This window comes from Peromyscus leucopus, chromosome X (assembly GCF_004664715.2).
Source record: "Peromyscus leucopus breed LL Stock chromosome X, UCI_PerLeu_2.1, whole genome shotgun sequence".
NCBI lineage: Eukaryota > Metazoa > Chordata > Mammalia > Rodentia > Cricetidae > Peromyscus > Peromyscus leucopus.
In genome coordinates, this window is record NC_051083.1 from 137,165,464 (window position 1) to 137,185,520 (window position 20,057).

General features: G+C 38.6%; 1 protein-coding gene across 3 annotated transcripts in view; it reads right to left on the reverse strand.

Moving 5' to 3' along the window:
* Gab3 (GRB2 associated binding protein 3) overlaps positions 1-19,408 on the reverse strand; it is a 110,151-nt gene extending 90,743 nt beyond the window's left edge. For all 3 annotated transcript variants that reach the window (XM_028888576.2, XM_037199369.1, XM_028888575.2), the window contains exon 1: positions 19,291-19,408. In XM_028888576.2, the coding sequence (XP_028744409.1) occupies positions 19,291-19,362 (72 nt within the window). In that variant the 5' untranslated portion in view covers positions 19,363-19,408. The remainder of the gene's footprint in view (positions 1-19,290) is intronic.
* Between the last annotated feature and the right edge of the window lie 649 nt (positions 19,409-20,057).

Below are 20,057 nucleotides of genomic sequence, written 5' to 3' on the forward strand. Positions count from 1 at the left end.
TCTGAAATCTTGAGGCAAAATAAATTGTTCCTTCCTAAGTTGTGTATATCAGATATTTTGCTCACAGAAAGGAAAAAGCAATATAGAAAATCATACCAGGGAAATGGATTTGTTGCTGTGGCCAAGCTTGACCACGTGGTTCTTGTCTTTTAGAACTGGTTTCAGAAAGAATTTGGAAGATTTTGGAGAAGTGGAATAGATAAGTCCTAGAATGCTTATGAAAAGTTTAATTGTGTTTCTAGTATGAATTCAGAATACCAGTATGCCAATAAAAGTGTGGACATTACTGATGTAGCATTTTACCAGCATTAATGAAATCCTAGTTTCAATCTCCAGTAGCAGCAAAAAAGAGGAAGAAATGTGAATATTAAAAACTGTTCTCATTGGGGCTGGAAAGATGGTTCAATGGTTAGGAGTATACTGCTCTTGTAGAGGATCTGAGTTCAGTTACTAGCACCCATACAAGCAGCTCACAACTACTTGCAACTACAGCTTTTGAGAGATTTGGAGCCTATTATCTCCACAGGCACTAGCACTCATGTGCTCATACCCACACAGAGACGCAATTTTAAAAACTGCACTCACGAGGATGCATATAGGAATAAACTTTCTACTGGGAAATAGGAAAGAGGTCATTTATGTTATACTGTAACAGAGAATTTGTCTACCTTCTGCCTGTGTCCTAAAAATTTGAGTGAAGCTGAATTAAAAAGAAACCAACTGATAGGGAAATCTATAGATACAACTGAACCAAGCTAGTGGGAACTCATGAACTTCAGACCAACAGCTGTAGAGCCTCCATGGAATTGGACTAGGCCTTCTGCATGTGGGAGATGGTTATGTCGCTTGGTCCCTTTGAGAGGCCCCTGGCAGTGGGATCAGGATCTATCCCTGGTGCATGAACTGGCTTTTTGGAGCCCATTACCTATGGTGGGATACCTTGCTCACCCTTGATGAAGGGTGGGGGGCTTGGACCTGCCTCAACTGAATGTACCAGGCTCTACTAATTCCCCATGGGAGGCCTCACCTTTTCAGAGGAGGGGATGAGGGATAGGTTTGGGGGGGAAGGCTGGTGGGTGGGGGAGGAGGAAAGAGAGGGGGATCTGTGATTGATATGTAAAATGAACGAAAAAAATTTTAATAAAAGAAATCAATTAATAATTTAATGGAGGAAATTTCAAGATAGCATAGGATACAGGGTAAAGCATGGTTATTACTGACTGCTTTTAGCCACATTTATAGTGAGACTCAGAAACAATGAGCAGAGCAGAAAAATATAGAAAATATGTAGTTTGGTTAGAAGAGGAGCATGCTTAAAGTTGTGCACAAGAGACCATAGTTATAGGGCTGATGAGATGGCTCAGCAGTTAAGAGTATATACTGTTCTCAGAGAGGAATTGAGTTCAGTTCCTAGCATCTATGTTAAATGGCTCACAATTGCCTATAAGCCCAGTTCCAGAGGATCTGAAGTCTTCTTTTGGACTTTGTGGTCACCTAGATTCATATGCACATGCCCATACACAGACACACATATATACATATAATTTTTAAATAATCAAGGCCATAGTTGTTAAATACCATTAAAGAAAAACATTTTGCAGTAAGGAAGCAAGAAGGGTGTCTTAAAAGCATTCCAGGAATTGTCAAAATCTTACTCATCTCAGGCTCCCATGATGTAAATATGTCAACTAATTTGAAAGATTTTCCAATGATAAGGGAACACCTCTAAGGGCCCCTACTAATACAAGATGTCTAGAGAATTTTTTCCAGGTTCTGCCCAGGCAATCAGAAGCCACTAGAATCAAGGACAAAGGGGTCTGGTTACTGTTCCAGCTATCACAAAACTTGGCATTATCCACATGCTTCTGGTTTTAAAGGCCTTCAGAATGAAAGACTTAAGGGTCATCTAGGTTTCTCCCCAACTTCCAAGGCAGTGTGTAAAAGGGACAGATTCCACATAGGAATTTCCTAAAAGGGTGATTCATGAAGCTATGGAGCTGCATCTTAAACAATACAGATTCAGGATGTTGGAGAGATGCTGTGGGATGGTCTGTATGTCAAATTGCTCTGATTGGTCAATAAATAAAACACTGATTGGCCAGTGGCTAGGCAGGAAGTATAGGCGGGACTAACAGAGAGGAGAAAAGAAAGAGCAGGAAGGCAGAAGGAGTCACTGCCAGCCGCCATCATGACAAGCAGCATGTGAAGATGCTGGTAAGCCATGAGCCACGTGGCAAGGTACAGATTTATGGAAATGGATTAATTTAAGCTGTAATAACAGTTAGCAAGAAGCCTGCCACAGCCATACAGTTTGTAAGCAATATAAGTCTCTGTGTTTACTTGGTTGGGTCTGAGCGACTGTGGGACTGGCAGATGACAGAGATTTGTCCTGACTGTGGGCAAGGCAAGAAAACTCTAGCTACAGAAAGATGTCAAGAATATGGAAACTCTGCTGAGAAACTGTAGGCAACAAGTGGAACCAGCCCAAAATAGAGCCTGTATGTGCAGCAAATGGCAAGGTCACAGGAGTGAGGCTTCCAAAACCTGTTGCAATGCTCATTTTGCCATTATGTGCCCCAGAAACTGGAGATATAACTACAAGTTTTAATATTTACCCTGTTGAGTTTCTTACTTACTTTGGTTTCATTCCATGTTTCTATGTTATCTTTTGGAATGGGAAAGTTTACTCTGAAACATTGAATATCCAAAGTATGTGAATTTTTAGTAGGATGCATAACAAGAGATTGCTTTGAGTCTCAGAGAGAATGTGAACTTAAAATTGTGAATAGTGTTTGAAGTAGTTTTTAGAAAGTGAAGTTTATTAGTTCTTTTCTTATTTTTCACTCAATTATTAAACACATAGTATACATGCTCACACATGCACCCCAGCTTCTTCCTGACTTCTAGGTATCTAGAGTATTTTTTATTTAAAATTTTTCATACAATGTATATTGATCATATTCTTTGCCTTACTACATCTCTTCTGGGATCCTTTCTACCTCTCTACCCATCCAATTTCATGCCCTCTCTCTCTCTCTCTCTAAATCAAAAAGCAAAAAGTGAAATCAAAATAAGAAAAAACAAAAAGAAAGTCAATAAGATTAAAAAAGAACAAAACAAAAACCACATATACACACACACTTACTAACTCACTCACAAACACACAGAACACATTTTGTGTTGGCCAACTACTCCTGGACATGGGGCCTGTCCTCGAGTGTGGTTGATATACCCAGTGACACTCTATTGGAGAAAATTGATTTTTTTCCTTTCCTAGTGGGTATCAATTGTAAATAGCTTCATGCTTAGGAGTGGGACTTTGAGTCCACTTCCCCTTTTCAGTTCTGGAATTTTCTATGGTTTGAATTTGTTCAGGTCTTATGCATGCTGTCACAGTCTTTGTGAGTTCATACTGTATCAGTCTCTTTATGTCAGGAAGATGCTGTTTCCTTGGAGTCATCCACCTCCTCTGGCTCTTACAATCTTGCTGCTTCCTCTTCCACATAGATCCTTGAGACTTGAGGGGGAAGGGTTTGATAAAGACATCCCATTTAGAGCATAGTGCCCTCAAATCTCTCGCTCTTTGCACATAGTCCATTTTGTGACTCTCCTTGTTAGTTACCATCTACTGCAAGAAGAAGATTCTCTGATGAGGGTTGAGTGATGTTCTGATCTCACTCACGATGATTATTTCTAGCTCCATCCATTTACCTGAAAATTTTACTTTTTTTAATTTTTACTTTTACTTTTCTTAACAGCTAAATAAAATTCCACACCACATTTTCACTATCTATTCATTGGTCGATAGGCATCTAGGCTATTTCTAATTTCTGTCTATTATGAAAAGAGCATCAATGGACACTGAAGAGCAAGTATCTTTATAGTAAGATGTAAAATCCTTTGGGTATATGCTCAAGAACAGCATAGCTGGGTTGTACAGTAGGGCAATTTTCAGCTTTTTGAGGAACATCCACACTGATTTCCATAGTGGCTGTACCAGTTTATACTCCCACCAGCAATAAATAAGTGTTGCCCTTTCCCTGTATTCTCACCAGCATGTGCTGTCATTTGTTTCATCCATCTTGGCCATTCTGAGTGGGGTAAAATGGAATCTCAAAGTAATTTGTTGTACTTTGTGTTTTTTTGATGGCTAAGAATGTTGAACATTTTTAAAGTGTTCCACAGTCATTTGTATTTTGCCTTTTGAGAAGTCTGTTTAGTTCTATGCCTCATTTTTAATTGGGTTATTTGTGGGTTTTTTTTTAAATGTTCAGGTATTTTAGTGCTTTATAATATTCTAACCAACATCATCTAAACAGAGAGAAACTCAAAGCATTTCCACTAAAATCAGGAACAAGACAAGGATGTCCACTCTTTCTGTACATATCAATATAGTATTTGAAGTCTTAGAACAGTAAGACAAGTGACAGAGATCAAGGAGGTTCAAAGAGGAAAAGAAAAAAATCAAAGTATATTTGCAGATGACATGGTATTATATATAAAACCTTAAAGACTCCACCAGAAAACTACAACTGATAAACACCTTCAGCAAAGTATCAGAATACAAAATAAACACACAAAAATTAGCAGCCTTCCTATATACAAATAATAAACATGTGGAGAAAGAATTTTGAGAAACAGTACCTTTCACAATAGCCTCAAAAATAATTGGCGATGGCTTTAACTAAGCAAGTGAAAGACTTTTACAATGAACACTTTAAGACATGAAAAAAAGAAATTGAAAAAGACATCAAAAGATAGAAAAATCTTTCATGATCATGAATTAGTAGGATTAATATTGTGAAAATGGCTACTCTATAAATTCAATGCAATCCTCATCAAAATTCCAAGATAATTCTTCACAGAAATTGAAAAAAACCATGATAGCTAAAAAGAAAATCCTGAAAAATGAAAGAATAGCTAGAGGTATCACCATCCCAGATTTCAAGTTGTGTTGCAGAGCTATAGTAATAAAAAGTGTGACACTGGCATAAAAACAATTCCACACACCTGATTTTTGACAAAAGCCAAAAATATACACTGTAAAAAAGACAATATCTTCTGGGCTGGAGAGATGGCTCAGAGGTTAAGAGCACTAACTGCTCTTCCAGAGGTCCTGAGTTCAATTCCCAGCAACCACATGGTGGCTCACAACCATCTGTAATGAGATCTGGTGCCCTCTTCTGGCCTGCAGTCATACATGCTGTATACATAATAAATAAATAAATCTTTAAAAAAAAGACAATATCTTCAACAAATGGTGCTGATAACCGTAGAAGAATGAAAACAGATCCATATGTATCACCCTGAATAAAACTCAATTCCAAATAGATCAAAGATGTTACCATAAGAACAGATATCCTGAATCTTATAGAAGAGAAAGAGAGAAACATGTTTGAACCCATTAGCAAGGGAAAGAACTCTCTGAATAGGACCCAAATGATATAGGTATTAAGACTTGTGATTAATAAATGGGACCTCCTGAAGCTTAAAATTGTTTGTATAGCAAAGGACTCTATCATTCAGCAAAACTACAGAATGGGAAAAAATGTTTACCAATTACACGTCCGATAGAATAAGTGTATAAAATGTTTGAACTATTAAGATTATAGGCACCTTTGAAGTTGAATTAACTGAATTTTATATTATGAGATAACTAACATCTTTTTGGTTTTAATCTAAAATGTTCTCCACAGGCTTATATTGTGAACACTTGTCCCCAGTTGGTGATACTATTTTGAGAGGTTCTGCAAACTTTGGCTGGCCATTTTCTATTACTGTCATGATGTGAATTACTCTGCTCTGTCACACCCTTTTCACCATGACTGAAACTTCTAAAGCCTGAACTAAGATAAACAAGTCCTCCCTTAAGTTGTCTATGCCACAGTGTCTGACTTCAAGCTATATTGCAAAGCCATAGTGACAAAAGCAGCATTGATACTGGCACAAAAATAGACAGGTAGACAGATGAAATAAAATATAGGATGCAGAAAAAACTCCACACTTCTGATGTCATCTAAGTGTATATTGGAGGAACAACATTATCTTTCAACAAATGGTACTAAAAAAATTAGATATCTACGTGTAGAAGACTAAATCTAAATCCCTATGGCTCAGCCTACACAAAAAAAAAATCAATTCAGAGTAAATCAGAGCTCCTATGTGTGACCTGAAAATTTGAAACTATTGGGAGAACTCATATAGAAAATATTCCCGGGACTGGGGAGATGGCCAGTGGATGGATAAAGTACTTGCTATACACGAATGAGGATTAGAGTTCAGATCCCCAGAATTGTTCAAAAAGCTGGTAAGCATGGTAGGCCATCTGTAATCCCACTACTTAGGAAGTGGAGGCAAAGGATCCCTGGGGCCAACTGGATAACTGTAGTAGCTGAATCAATGAGCTCTGGGTTCAATGAGAGATTCTTGTCTCAGTAAATAAAGAGTGAGTGAGGAAGGCACCCAACATCAATCTCTGGTCTCTTCATGCATGTGCACACAAATTCATGCACACCACACACAAATTCAGGCAAAAACAATGAAAAAGAAAAAGGAGCCTGGGTAATTTCAGTGTGTGCCTTTTCATTTGTAATATTTCAAATAAAATTTCCAGATATTAAATAATTTTAAATAAATAAAAATAGCTAAGGAGAAAAAAGAAAGGAAAACACTTTAGGATATAGGTATAGGCAGGCTGATGATGTAGCTCAGTAGTAGGGTGCTTGCTGAGCATGTAGAAGGCTTGGGGTACAATCACTAGCACCGCAAAGGAAATGAGTTAAGACACAGGCCTAGACAATGACTTTTTTAATAGGACTCCAATAGCTCAAGAAACAACAGAAGCCGGGCGGTGGTGGTGCACGCCTTTAATCCCAGCACTCGGGAGGCAGAGGCAGGCGGATCTCTGTGAGTTCGAGGCCAGCCTGGGCTACAAAGTGAGTTCCAGGAAAGCGCAAAGCTACACAGAGAAACCCTGTCTCAAAAAAAAAAAGAAAGAAAGAAAGAAAGAAAGAAAGAAAGAAAGAAAGAAAGAAAGAAAGAAAGAAAGAAAGAAAGAAAGAAAGAAAAAGAAAGAAACAACAGAAAAAGCTGACAAATGGGATCACATCAAATTAAAAAGTTCCTATATGGGCTATTACCAAGGCTATTAGTTATTCTCCATAACCTGATAGAAAGGCCCTATTGCTAGAGATACAACTTATGTCATCAAACATGGAAAGATTGAGCTGGTACACAACTTCACCCTGACTAATGTTCATGATGCTGGAAGTTATTTTGCACACTACTGGATGAGAAAAGTAATCTTCAATTTTTTACTCAGCCCTATAAGCTACAACAGCCTACAAGCTATACTGGTGCAATAGTGGCACAAATATTGTGGGAGTAATCAACCATATTTTCATTTGATTTTAGGCTCCTCCATGAGACAGAACCCATATGCAACACTGCTAGAATGGCTAAGTTCTTGAGACTAGATAGGTCGTGGGCCTAGAGAAAACCTATCACTATTATTCCACTAAAGTAATATAGCAATAAAATGGCTCCTACTGACATATTGCTATACCCATAGAGCTGAGCATCATGCAACCCTACCAATGGTCTCAGTTTCTACATTAACTGAATCTTAGAACGTGTACTGTGGTCACTGCTAAAGGAAAGGGGCATATACAAAGAATCATATACTCTAGGGTTCCATTTATACGGTATGTCCCCAAAACACAAATCAGTAGGGACAGGAAAGATATCAGTTGCTGCCTGGAGTTAGGGATGGGACTGGAGAGTGACTACAAATAGGCCAAAAGAATTTATGGAGGCTAAGTAATAGACAATTTTTTAATTTAATTTTTATTTTTATTTACACAAATGTCTGTGTCTGCATATGTGTATGAGCACAAGGCCAGAGGATGCTCCATAGCTATAGTTACAGTCATTTGTGCACCACTTGATATGAGAGCTGGGAACCAAACTCAGGTCTTCTGTAAGAACAATATGTATACTTTTTTTAAAAAAAGAATATGTTTTAAACTTTATTTTATGTGTATTGGTGTGAGGGTATCAGATCCCCTGGAACTGGAATTACAGACAGTTGTGAGCTGCCATGTGGGTGCTGGGAATTGAACCTGGGGCCTCTGGAAGAGCAGCCAGTGCTTTTAACAACTGGGCCATCTCTCCAGCCCCACAATATATATTCTTAACCAGTGAGCCATCTCTCCAGTTCCATGAAGTAATGACTAATTCCACTTGAGCAAGTACACAACAGATCTATGATCATTTTCTACGTTTCTGAGCTTGTAATTGGAACAAGTAATATTACTGTCAGTTGATCAAATTTGCACACCAGTCCTCATCTATGGAGTGATGGCTATAATACTAGGTAAACAAAAGTCACAAATTACCAAAATATTAATTCAAAGCAATATTGCAACACAATTAGCCACCATTAATCACTTGAGAGATGTAAAAGTTTGATATGCCTGTTTGACTTGCACAGAATGTGCATAAAGAGTATGTTATCATAAACATTGTGGTGGTTTGAAAGAAAATGCCCCCCAAAGGGAGTGGCACTACTAGAAAGTGTGGCCTTGTTGGATGAAGTATGTCACTGTAGGGGCAGGCTTTGAGGTTTCCTATGTTGAGGATACCACCCAGTGTATCAGTCAACTTCCATTGTATGCAAGATGTAAGACTTTCAGCTCCAGCACCACATTTGCCTGCATGCCACCATGCTCTCCATCCTGATGATAATGGACTGAACCTCTGAAACTGTAAGCAAGTCACCTCAATTAAATGTTTTTATTTATGAGTTGCTGTGGTCATAATATCTCTTCACAGCAATAAAAAAACTCCAAGACAAACATTATATAGTAATGATGTCTGTTATAGCTACTCTTCCAGACATGATTTGTTTTCTAAACCAAATAAACACAGCCCTGACACCTTGTATACAGCTTTTGATCTGCCAAATGTTTTTATCTTTTTATCAAGCTGCAGGGACAGCTGAAGCAATCACTTTCAACTCTCAGAGACATAATACAACCTTATGATCTTGCTTCAAGTATGTAAAGTCTGCTGCTGCCTGATTTAATCTAGTCAGCAGAGACACTGATAACTTCAGAATGTTACAAAGCATCACATTGAAAATACTATAATAAGCCAGGTGGTGGTGGTACATGCCTTTAATCCTAGCACTCGGGAGGCAGAGGCAGGCGAATCTCTGTGAGTTCGAAGCCAGCCTGGTCTACAAAGTGAGTTCCAGGACAGGCTCCAAAGCTACACAAAGAAACCCTGTCTCGAAAAACCAAAGGGGGAAAAAAGGAAGAAAGAAAAGAAAATACTATAATAATGACAGTATTCTGATTAGGCCTGCTCAGCACAAAGTAGAGTATCTTTTATTAAACTTTGCATGCCAGAAAGTGTGTGATTCATTCTATAAATATCAGAGGCCTGAGGCCTGAAGTTAAGTTTCTACAGATACAATGATATGGAACATGCTATTCTTTCCAAAAGGAAAGAAAAATTGCTGTATCATTTATTGGTAGACAAAAGCATTAAGACAGTTAATATATGTTCAAGAAATAAGAGGAAAGCATGAACATATTAAGGAAAGACATAAAATACTGAACAATATACCCAAAAGAATTACCAACAGACTAAACAGTGCAGAAAAGAAAGTAATAAACTTTAAACACTAAGCAATTCCTCACATTTATGATGATACTCAGATCAAAAGAGGTGCTGAGAATATGGCATCGGTGAGGTGTGAAACAAACAGCCTACTATAGGTGTAATTGGAGTCTCCAAGCTAAAAGAAAGTGATGAACTCAAGAATAAATATTTAATTAGGGTATATATATATATATATATATATATATATATATATATATATATTAAGAAAGGGGGACCTGTGGGAGCCCGTTTTCAGGTTCCTAGTGGCTTTACCCAGCAGGTCCACATAGAGGATGATTAGGACCACGGGCCTGAGTGCAGGTGTCTGAGATGGTCTGCACTTGGCTGTGCTGGGGGAGGAGGTCTTTTGCTCCGCCCCTTGGTGTCTCTATAAAAACCCTGGGGCAGAGACAGGTGGGGCCCCGTTGGAAAAAGTTCCAGGCCCTCTCGAGGCTATCCTTTATTTTCTATCTGTTTATCTCCACACTCTAAATCCTTCTATCTAATATTTCCTGCTGCTCGCACTCAAGAAAACTCTGGGGAGCTGTGGGGTTGGTGGGTAAACACCCTGCAGGGGAGTTGTCTTGATTGTTAATTGACTGTAGGAGAGCCCAACTCACTATTCCCTGGGCTGGTGGTCCCAGTTGTATGAAAAAAAAAAATCAAATAAAACAACTAGCTAAGCATGAGTCATTGAGAGAGATAGCGAGCACCAGTCCTCCATGGTTTCTGCTTGAGTTCTTACCCTCGTTTTGCTCTGTGATGGACTGTAATGTGGAAGTGTGAACCAAATAAACCTTTCCTTCCCCCCGCCAAAAGAATAAATATTTAAAGTATAATTGGAACTAAGGAATAATTATGGACCCATATATCCAAGGTCAATGAGCACCATGATGTGCACATTGGAAAACACCTTAAAATATTCAAAAGGAAGAATTCTTTATCCTGGCACATACCTGTAATACCAGAGCTTGGGAGGTAGAGAGAGGATGATCAGAAGTTCAAGGCCTGGGCTGCATAAGACTGTCACAAAGAAAAGAAAAGTAAAAGGGAAGAAAGGAAAAATGAGAATGCTCAGCTTCTCTGAATGAAGAAAAGAAATAACATCAAGGTAAAGAAACACTGAAGCTATCAAATTTAATGCTGTGTGGGTAGTTTACTCCTGTGATCTCAGCACTCAGGAAACAGACAAGAGATCCCCTTGAGATTAAGGCTAACCTAGTGATTTTCAACCCAATCAGGGCTACACAATAAGACCCTTTCTCAAAAAAGATAGAAGCTGAGAGATGGCTCAGTGGTTAAGAATGTATACTGCTTTTGCAAAGGACCCAAAATCAGTTCTCAACTTTCAAGTTGGGCAGCTCATAACCACTGGTAACTCCAGCTCCAGGGAACCTGACACCTTTGGCCTCCAAGGGCAATGCGGTGTCATACACACATCCACATACATACATACATAAATACATACACACATACATACATACATATGTACACACATACACATACATATACAATCAAAATTAAAATAGCCAGGCATGGTGCATACCTTGAATCTAGCAGTTGGCTGGCAGAGGCAGGCAGAGCTCTGTGAGTTTGAGACCAGACTGGTCTATATAGTGAGTTCCAGGACAGCCAAAGCTACACAGTGAGATGCTGTGTCAAGTAGAAAAAAAAATTCTTTACCAGCAAAAATATTAATCAAAAATTGAGGTAAATCATTTTTTGACCTGTTAACTAAACTAAGCTCCAGTGCAATAATTGACATAAATAAAGATGTTTTCAGTCATACAAAAGTGAAGAATTATTAATAGTAGACTTACAGAGCAGAAAAAATTATTCTAAAAGTAACTGTGGATGTAAAAAAGAAATAAATTATTCCAGGTGTGGTAAACAGGTGAGTAGAAGCAAAGTAGCTATACCTTTAAGGCAAAAATATGGCAGTTTAGAGTAGGCCATTATAACATTTGTACAAGTAAAATGCATGACAATAATAGCATGACATCAATGAAAGTGCTTGTGAGTATTTTTAAAAACCCTAAACCAATCACTAGGATACAAATGCACACAGAGGTACAACCACAAAAAAAGATAAAACGGAATCATAAAAAAATTTAATCCAAACTAGGCATGGTGGCACATTCCTTTAATCCCAATACTCAGGAGGCAAAGGTAGGTGGGTGTCTGAGTGTAAGGCAAGCCTGCTCTACATAATGAGTTCTGGGCCAGCCAGTGATACACAGTGAGATTTTGTCTCAAAAAAGAAAAAATATTAATCCAAAAAGGAGTGTTCCTATAAAAACAAAGAATAAATGAGACAAGTAGCAAGACAGACTAAAAATCAATCACATTAAGTGTAAATGATCTAAACAAAAAGGCTGTCAAATTGAATAGAGAAGCACGATTAACTATAGCCACCTACAAAAAGAATGCTTTAAATGAAAATGTTAAACATTAATGTAAAATGACAAATACATAGAACTAAGAAAAAATGAGCCAATTAGCCAAACAATTCTAAAAGATCTCAGGTTACAAGGCAGCTTATGAATTTGAAATATGGGGAGATACAGAAGCCTGCAGGGAGGGACAAAAAAAATAGCACTTGCTTACCTGGTCAGTGATTACTGTGTCAGTAAGAAAAATTCAGCTGAAACAATGAGTTGAAAGCAGCATGTAGTCCAGTGCAGGGCTTCTTAAACTTTTTTTCTACTTGTGATTCTCCCCTTTCATCCAAGAATTTTTTATTCAATACCAGCACATAAGTATGTAAAATAGGTATACAAATCAAGCATCCATTGATAATAAATGATAAAGAAAAATATTTTTAAAGTTTTTGGTATACATATAATCTTATCATTTACTTCGATGAAAGCAAATTTTCATACTAATGTAATGTATATGCTTATTTATTTTTAAATAAAGAATTAAATCTTTGGCCTGCTCTGTAGACAAAGTCACTTGTCACCAAGTCTGAAGACCTGAGTTGGATCCCTGGAACACACATGGTGGAAAGAGAGAACTGACACTTGCAAGTTGTCCTTTGACCTTCATAATGTGTACTATGGCTCTTATGTGCACATATGCTCATGTTCTTGTATACACATACCAAATAAATATAAAAATTAAATTTACCTGAATATTTAATTCTTCATGATAGAGTATTTTTCAGAGGTGATTGATACTTTGATTTTATAATCATCAATGTTGAGAATATTGCTTTGCATAAATATGTAGTAAAAAATGACAAAAATTTAGGGCCATTCGTGAAATTGTTGGAAATTTTGTACTAATCCTAAGTCAAATTTTATTTAATGATTTTTTTATGAAATGCAAGCCAGCACACAGCAATTTTTAAGACCAAAGATTCTAACATAATACAATGCAAAGATATACAATGAGAAATGCAATTGGAAAATATTGAAATTAATTTTTTTGTCATTATCTTTCTATAAGAGCAGAAAAAATTTATGAACTGTAGAAATAATATACTCTATAACATAATAATGGCATAATAACCTGTGCCAAGGTATTTTAGAAAGTGTTTGTTGATGTGGTGACTTGCACATGAAAAGTATGCACGTATGTTCAGAGCCAAAACTTCAGTAAAGTTGTAGGATACAGCATGCAAGCACTGCCAGAAACACATTGAATTCATTATTCATTTGTTTTTAATTAATTTTTGATAGGTACACATTTAGTAAGGTTTTACTGTTGCCAAATTTTGCTCAATATCCACATTCAATTATACAACCTTATATTGTGTGATAACCCACAGTTTAAGAAGGTGGGGTATATTGGGAAAAGGTGGGGCTCTTGTACATTGTAAGTATAGGGGAGTTGAATTCTTTCAGGCTTTTTCTCCACAACTCCTATCAAGTACTTATCAGGCCAGCAACCATAGAATAAGCCCAACAGACAGTGAAACACTTCTATGAGTACCACAAGAAACTGACTCTATGAGGATCAGCACAAAAAGATATAATTTAAGAGGTATAGCTCATTGAAAGAAGATTTGGGCACCATAAGTAAGGCCTGAGTTACTTCTCTTGTCCCAAAAAAAGTATCACATTTTTTTTTACAAAACAAACCACAAAGAGAAATGGGCAAACTGGCCAAGTGGTGGTGGTGCACACCTTTGATCCCAGTATTTGGGAGGCAGTAGCAGGCGGTTCTCTGAGTTCGAGACTAGCCTGGTCTGTAGAGCGAGTCTCAGGGCAGTATAGCTACACAGAGAAACACTGTCTCAAAAAAGAGAGAGAGAGAGAGAGAGAGAGAGAGAGAGAGAGAGAGAGAGAGAGAGAGAGAGAGAGAGAGAGGAAGAGGAAGAGGAAGAGGAAGAGGAGAGAAGAGAAGAAAGAAGAGGAGGAAGAGGAGGATGAAGACGAAGAAAGAGTTGAATCTGGCCTACAATTCTAGCTACTCAGCAGGATGAGGCAGGAAGAATGCAAGTTCAAGGCCATCTTAAACTACAGTCTCCTTGAGCTTAGGGGCCAGTGTGATAAGGGAAGAACTCCTTTGCAAGGACAATCGGGGTCTGGGCAACAAGCGTGAGACTCCCACAGACTGCTCCCCTGATTTAGGGACTGCTAGCCAAATCTCAAAGCTCAACAAATAAAATTAATATTTTTAATTTAATGAAACTTGCCAGAGTAGCAATAAAATTAAGGCCAAAACAATCAGAAATAATAAATATGGGTAAATAAACCAATGAAATTAAAAACAAAGAAAATAGTAGGGATCAACAAAAATGAAGGCTAGTTCCTAGAAAGTATCAGAAAATTTAACAAAACTCTAGCTAGAGTGATGAGAAAAACAAAAAAACAGACCTAAGTTACAGAATAATAAATGAAAAACAAAGCACTGTTACAGATTCTGTACGGGAAAAGGACAAGAAAGAATACAAGAACTAACTTAATTTCAATAAATCTGACAATTCAGTAGAAACTAAGAAAAGCCTTGACAGGCTAAACTACTTCAGATCATTCAAGAAGATATGAATCCTCTAAATACTTATTTAAAGAAATATAATTTTAAGTTAATAAATACCCTTCCCAGAAAGAGATGGTCAATTTCAAATTGTTTCAGTGGTGAATTCAATGAGATATATTTAAAGAAGAAAGAATACTAATTGTATGAAATATCTTTCAGAAAATTGCAAGAGGAGAGAACACTTCCCTTTTTATTTTACATGGCTAGCATTATGCTAATATCAGAACCAAACAAAGATAGTCACACACATACAAGAAGGAAAACTGTCCATATCTACCATGAACGGAAGTACAAATGCCCTCAGCAAACTACTAGCAAAGCAAGTCCAAGAATACATGACAACCACGTGAAGTTTATCCAGGGAGTTCACAGCTGCCTCAGCATTGAAAAAAAAAAGAAGTCTAGGGGTGTATCTTGGTAATAGAGTGCTTACTAATAGCATGTGGAAAGCCCTTGGGTTCCATCTCCAGTATCACAAAGAAAGAAATCACAGCAAGATCCTTCTCAAAAACAGCAAAAATTAAATAAAAAGTCAGGAAGCCACCATAGCAACAGACTAAAGAAAAAAAGCAAATTATTACTTTATAGATTAAAAAAAGTATCAATTCACATTTTTAAAAATCTCAGTAAACTGAGAGGTGGTGATGCCTGCCTTTAATCTCAGCACTTGGGAGGCAGAGGCAGGCAGATCTCTGATACTTGAAATTAAAAAATTAAATGCTGTTATCCTTAAGATGTGAAGGATGTCTTTTCTCATCATTTCTATAAAACACTGATCATACTGCAATTTCTAAGTACAAGCAAGGCCACAAGTACTAATAAGTGACTTAAGCAAGGATGTAGCATATAATCTCAGTAAAACCAATTTACAAAGTAATTTTAAAATTATTACAGAAAAACAAAGGACTTAGAATGGCCAAACCAACTCAGAAAAAGTAAAACAAAGATAGAAGGCTGAAACTAAATTTTTATGAAGCTATGCTTATCACAAAGCATGATATTGGCATAGAAATGAACAAATAGTTGGTCAATAAAATAGACATTCAAAATCTGATATTCTGAGTTTCACATTTGTTAAAGTCTTAGCTGGGCATGGTAGTTCATGCTTTTAATTCCAGCATTTCATAGGCAGAAGGATTGCCATGAGTTTGAGGCCAATGTAGACTACATAGTGAATTCTAAGTCAGTCTGAACTATAGTATGAGAACCTGTCTCAAATAAAAAAAAAATAAAATAAAATCTTGGTTCCAAAAAACAATACTGTAAAGAGAAAGAAAAGACAAATTACAGAGTGGTAGAAAATATTTACATATTGCATATCCAACAAAAAATTTTGTATCCAGAGGCAAAGGCAACACCTGTCTCTTAGTGTTATGTTGACAAGTTAATAAATTAGCTTAGTGTAGCATTTCATTCTTCAATCACTTCTCTACTTTATTTTTTCTGACAGTGCCTCCCACTGAGCCTGGAACCCACCAATTCAGCTAGACTGGACAGCCAGCAAGCCCCAGGGTCCTCATGTCTCCACCTTCTCATTGTTGGCATGATAGGTATACATCATGTGCCCAGCTTTTACATGGGTGCTGGGAACCTAAACTCAGGTCTGACTTAGCCATCTCCTTAACCCTCTAAGCAATTACATTACTTAAACCAATGGAATAGAAGTAAGCTAAAAGTTCATCAACAGAAAACTAGTTATAATAAATATATTATAAGGAATATTACACAGTGGTTTGAAAATGAAGTCAATGTATATACACTAACTTGGAACAATGTATAGACAGGCTGTAAAAAGGAAGAGAAAATTATTGGACAATCCCATACATGTGAAAAGAAAATTATGTATTTTCTATGAAAATTTCTGGAATAATACTGCACAGCTAACATCTTTTGTCCTTAGAGACAATCCTGAGAAGGGTAGGATGCGGGGGAACTTTTCATTCTATTCATTCCTACAGTGTTTGAATTCTGATGATAAGAATAAATGTCTAGATTACTTGTGAAACCCAAAAAAGGTATCAACTTTCCTCCAAAAAAAAAAAAGGCAATGATAAAAACTAACTTTCTGATGGCCTTGGCTCATATAATCAAGTAAATGAAATACAATGTACTGAAAAATTTGCCTCAAAACAGACCGAGCTTCCATTTGTTAATACAAACATTGATGGTCTGCCAACACAAAGAACTGGGTTATTGTTCCAATTGTTCTAACTAGCTTTGTTACATTCCTGTGTTAAATATATTATGACTATGGAATGTGTGAGGAATAGAATAAAGTCTTTTCTATTTCTTCTGAGCACCAAACACTGAGCCTAGTTTAGAGATGGCACCCAGTTAATGGAAGGAAGTAGAAACTACTTACAAGAGCTGAATTAAACAGATTAACAGCACTGCCTGACCTTGTCGAAGTGTCTCATTGTTGCCCTCTAGTGGCAAAAGGGGATTCCTGCATCCCTTACCGATCCGAGGGATTTTCCAGGGATAGAAAAAAAAGCAGTCTCTTAAAAAAAAAAGTTCTCAACCAGGGACTAAAAAGTCAAGGTTTACGCCTTAGAATGTTGGTAATATGGCACCTAGGCCCTCTTCTATTTTCAGTCTTGTCCATCATCATATACTCCACACATCTGTAGTCTATTCATTATCCACTCTTACCACAGGTCCATTTCACCAAAAATAACAACAAAAAGCACCACAATAAACTACATATGACAAAAGATCTACCAAAGTCTTCCCAAAATCATAAAACACTAATAAACTTTTCTAAACCAACCTGTTGAAGACAAAATACAAACCAAGATTGGAGTGGGGGTTGGGGGATCATCCATAAACCTTGTTCTCCAGATTCATCATCTTTCTGAATCAGCTACTGGAAAGTTTGTGCCACTCTGCAAATATCCAGTAATCCTTTAAATGACTCTTATTAAGGGCAGCAAGGAAAGCCACCCAGGGAACAGCACTGCAAGCCTCACCTGCATATGTAGGGCTTAGGAGCAGGTTTTTGCCTCCTGCCTCCTCGGTATCAGTGCATCTTCAAAACAGGCCAAAACTTAGGGAAGCAACTTGATGGTGCAAAGGATGACAGATGTGGTACTTCGTGTTTAGGAATTTGTGGAATCAAAAAAAAAAAAATGATGCAGGGCCAGGCATGGTGACACACACCTGTAATCGCAACACTCGGGGAGGCAGAGGCAGGCAGATCTCTGTGAGTTTGAGGCCAGCCTGGGCTACAGAGAGAGATCCAGGATAGGCAGGACTATGTAGAGAGGCCCTTTCTCAAGAAAAAGGGGGGGGGGCAGGGGAATACTAGTATTATTCAAAGAAATGCTCATATTTCTGCATCTGTGATGGCTACATACTAAATAGAACAACATTCTTTGATTTAGCAGCACAAACAACAAAAACATTTCCAAAGACTCCTAAGAGTGAAGTACTGTCTAACCCAGAAATGAGGGGCAGGAGAGAGGAGCACTGGGCAACTTGATATTCAGGAAGAGCTTTTGTTACAGATTCTAGAAGTATCCATGCATTATTGCACTCTTCTTATAATCCCACCCCTGAACTTCTACATGATACATGCTCTTCAATATGGAAACAGAAGTACTAGTGAAATATGGACAAAATAGGGATACCGGTTGGAAAGCTATAAACACAAGTACCAGGTAGAACACCATTTGGGGTGGGATACCTCAACAGAGTGCAAACCTCAGCAGGATAGCTCCCACCAGCATGGTTTGGTGTCTCAGAGAAATTAGGAAACTAGGAATTATGAAGGATAGGGATACATCAAGCTACTTCCAGCCCCCCTCCCCCACAAAGGGGCAAGAAAGCCTAATATCTATTTATATGCAGCTCCCTGGGGACTAAAGTGGTTCTTGCTTTGCTAATGGCTAAAGACAGATTAGTAGCAGTTAGGTCTTTATGCAGAATATTTTAAAGATCTTATCCTGAGAACACTAAATATAATGAACTTTTGAGTTGTGTACAGCTTAAAGATGGTCATACAATGTGTAGAAAGATGTGCTTTTCCAAGTGTCCCTTATTTCATAATAGTAAATGTCAATGGTTCCTGCTGTCCTACAAAAGCATAGTGTCATCATCAAGAATATGCTGGGAAGGAACATGAAGAGAAAAGAGTTACACTGTATGGTAGGCTCCCAGCATGAGTGTCCTACGATAGTTACAATGACAGTACTCATTACAGTCCAAGAGGAATGCAACAGCTTCACTAAGTAGCCCACACAGGTTTCCTCTTACTATCCACTTCCCCGTCCCTCACCCTGTTGTCCTCACTGGGAAATGGAACACCCTTTAGAGATGTCTCTCTGGCTGCTCCAGAAAACAAACTGACTTTAGGGGGTTTTAACCCACCTCCCTCCACCGTTGACTGTGGTAGTATAAAGCGGTTGAACACAGCGGGCAAGAGGTACCAGGCTAGTCTGCTGCAGGGCGCAGCAGCAGCACAGCTCGACGTGCGATTTCACTTTCCGTCGTCCATTGGCCTCGCCTGCAGCTAGGGCGCTGGGAACAGCTACGTTTGGCGCGCCTAAAGCCAGGGACTCCCCAGGACCACGCGCGGCCACCCCACAAGCAGAGAACCGAGGACACGAAGGTCAGGGATGAGTCGGCGCCCCTACTCACATAGCGCTGCAGTTTCCTCTCGGGGGGCGACTTGACGAGCCAGCCCGTGCACACGGCGTCGCCCGTGCTCATCGTGGCTGCCACTGCCGCTGCTGCTGCTTCCTCCAGCTGGGCTGGCCGCCTGCGGCAGGAGGAAGTCTAGCTAGGGATGCCACGGGGCGGGCCCGCTCGAAAAGCGCCGCCCCAAGCGGCCAAGCGACGCCCCCACCTCCCCCCCCCCCCCCCCAGACTTGAGGAAGGGACAGTAGCCAGCCGCTGTTCTAGAGCCTAGAGGGCATCGGGGACGAAAAACAAGCAGCAAAGTCAAGGAAACCCCTTTGAGCAGTTGCTGTGCCACAAGAGTCTCTGCCTCTGGAGACCCAAACAGGACGCCCTGCTGCTCTCACCAAAGTGCCTAGACTGCTATTTTCATAGTCATAGTAAAGGAAGCAAGGAGCCCACCCACGGAAAAGGCATTAAGTGACCTAGTGGCAGCATCACAATGAACCTGTTGCCTTCATCACCATCCCTGAAAAGCCATGCCAACAAGGGTCGCTCTATTGGCCTCAGAGGTTCAAGAACAAAAACCTATGGCCCACATCTGTCATGTATATAGTTCAGAGAGGAAGAAAGACTCCTCTTCCACTTGCCTGTTCCACTTGGTTGCTTACAGAATACTGTGATTTTTTTTATGCTCCTCTTCCAAACATTATTGTGTTCAGTGATGAGCTGCCTGGGCAGAACTGTTTAAATGTTCTAATGAACACAAATGATATGAATTCAGCAGT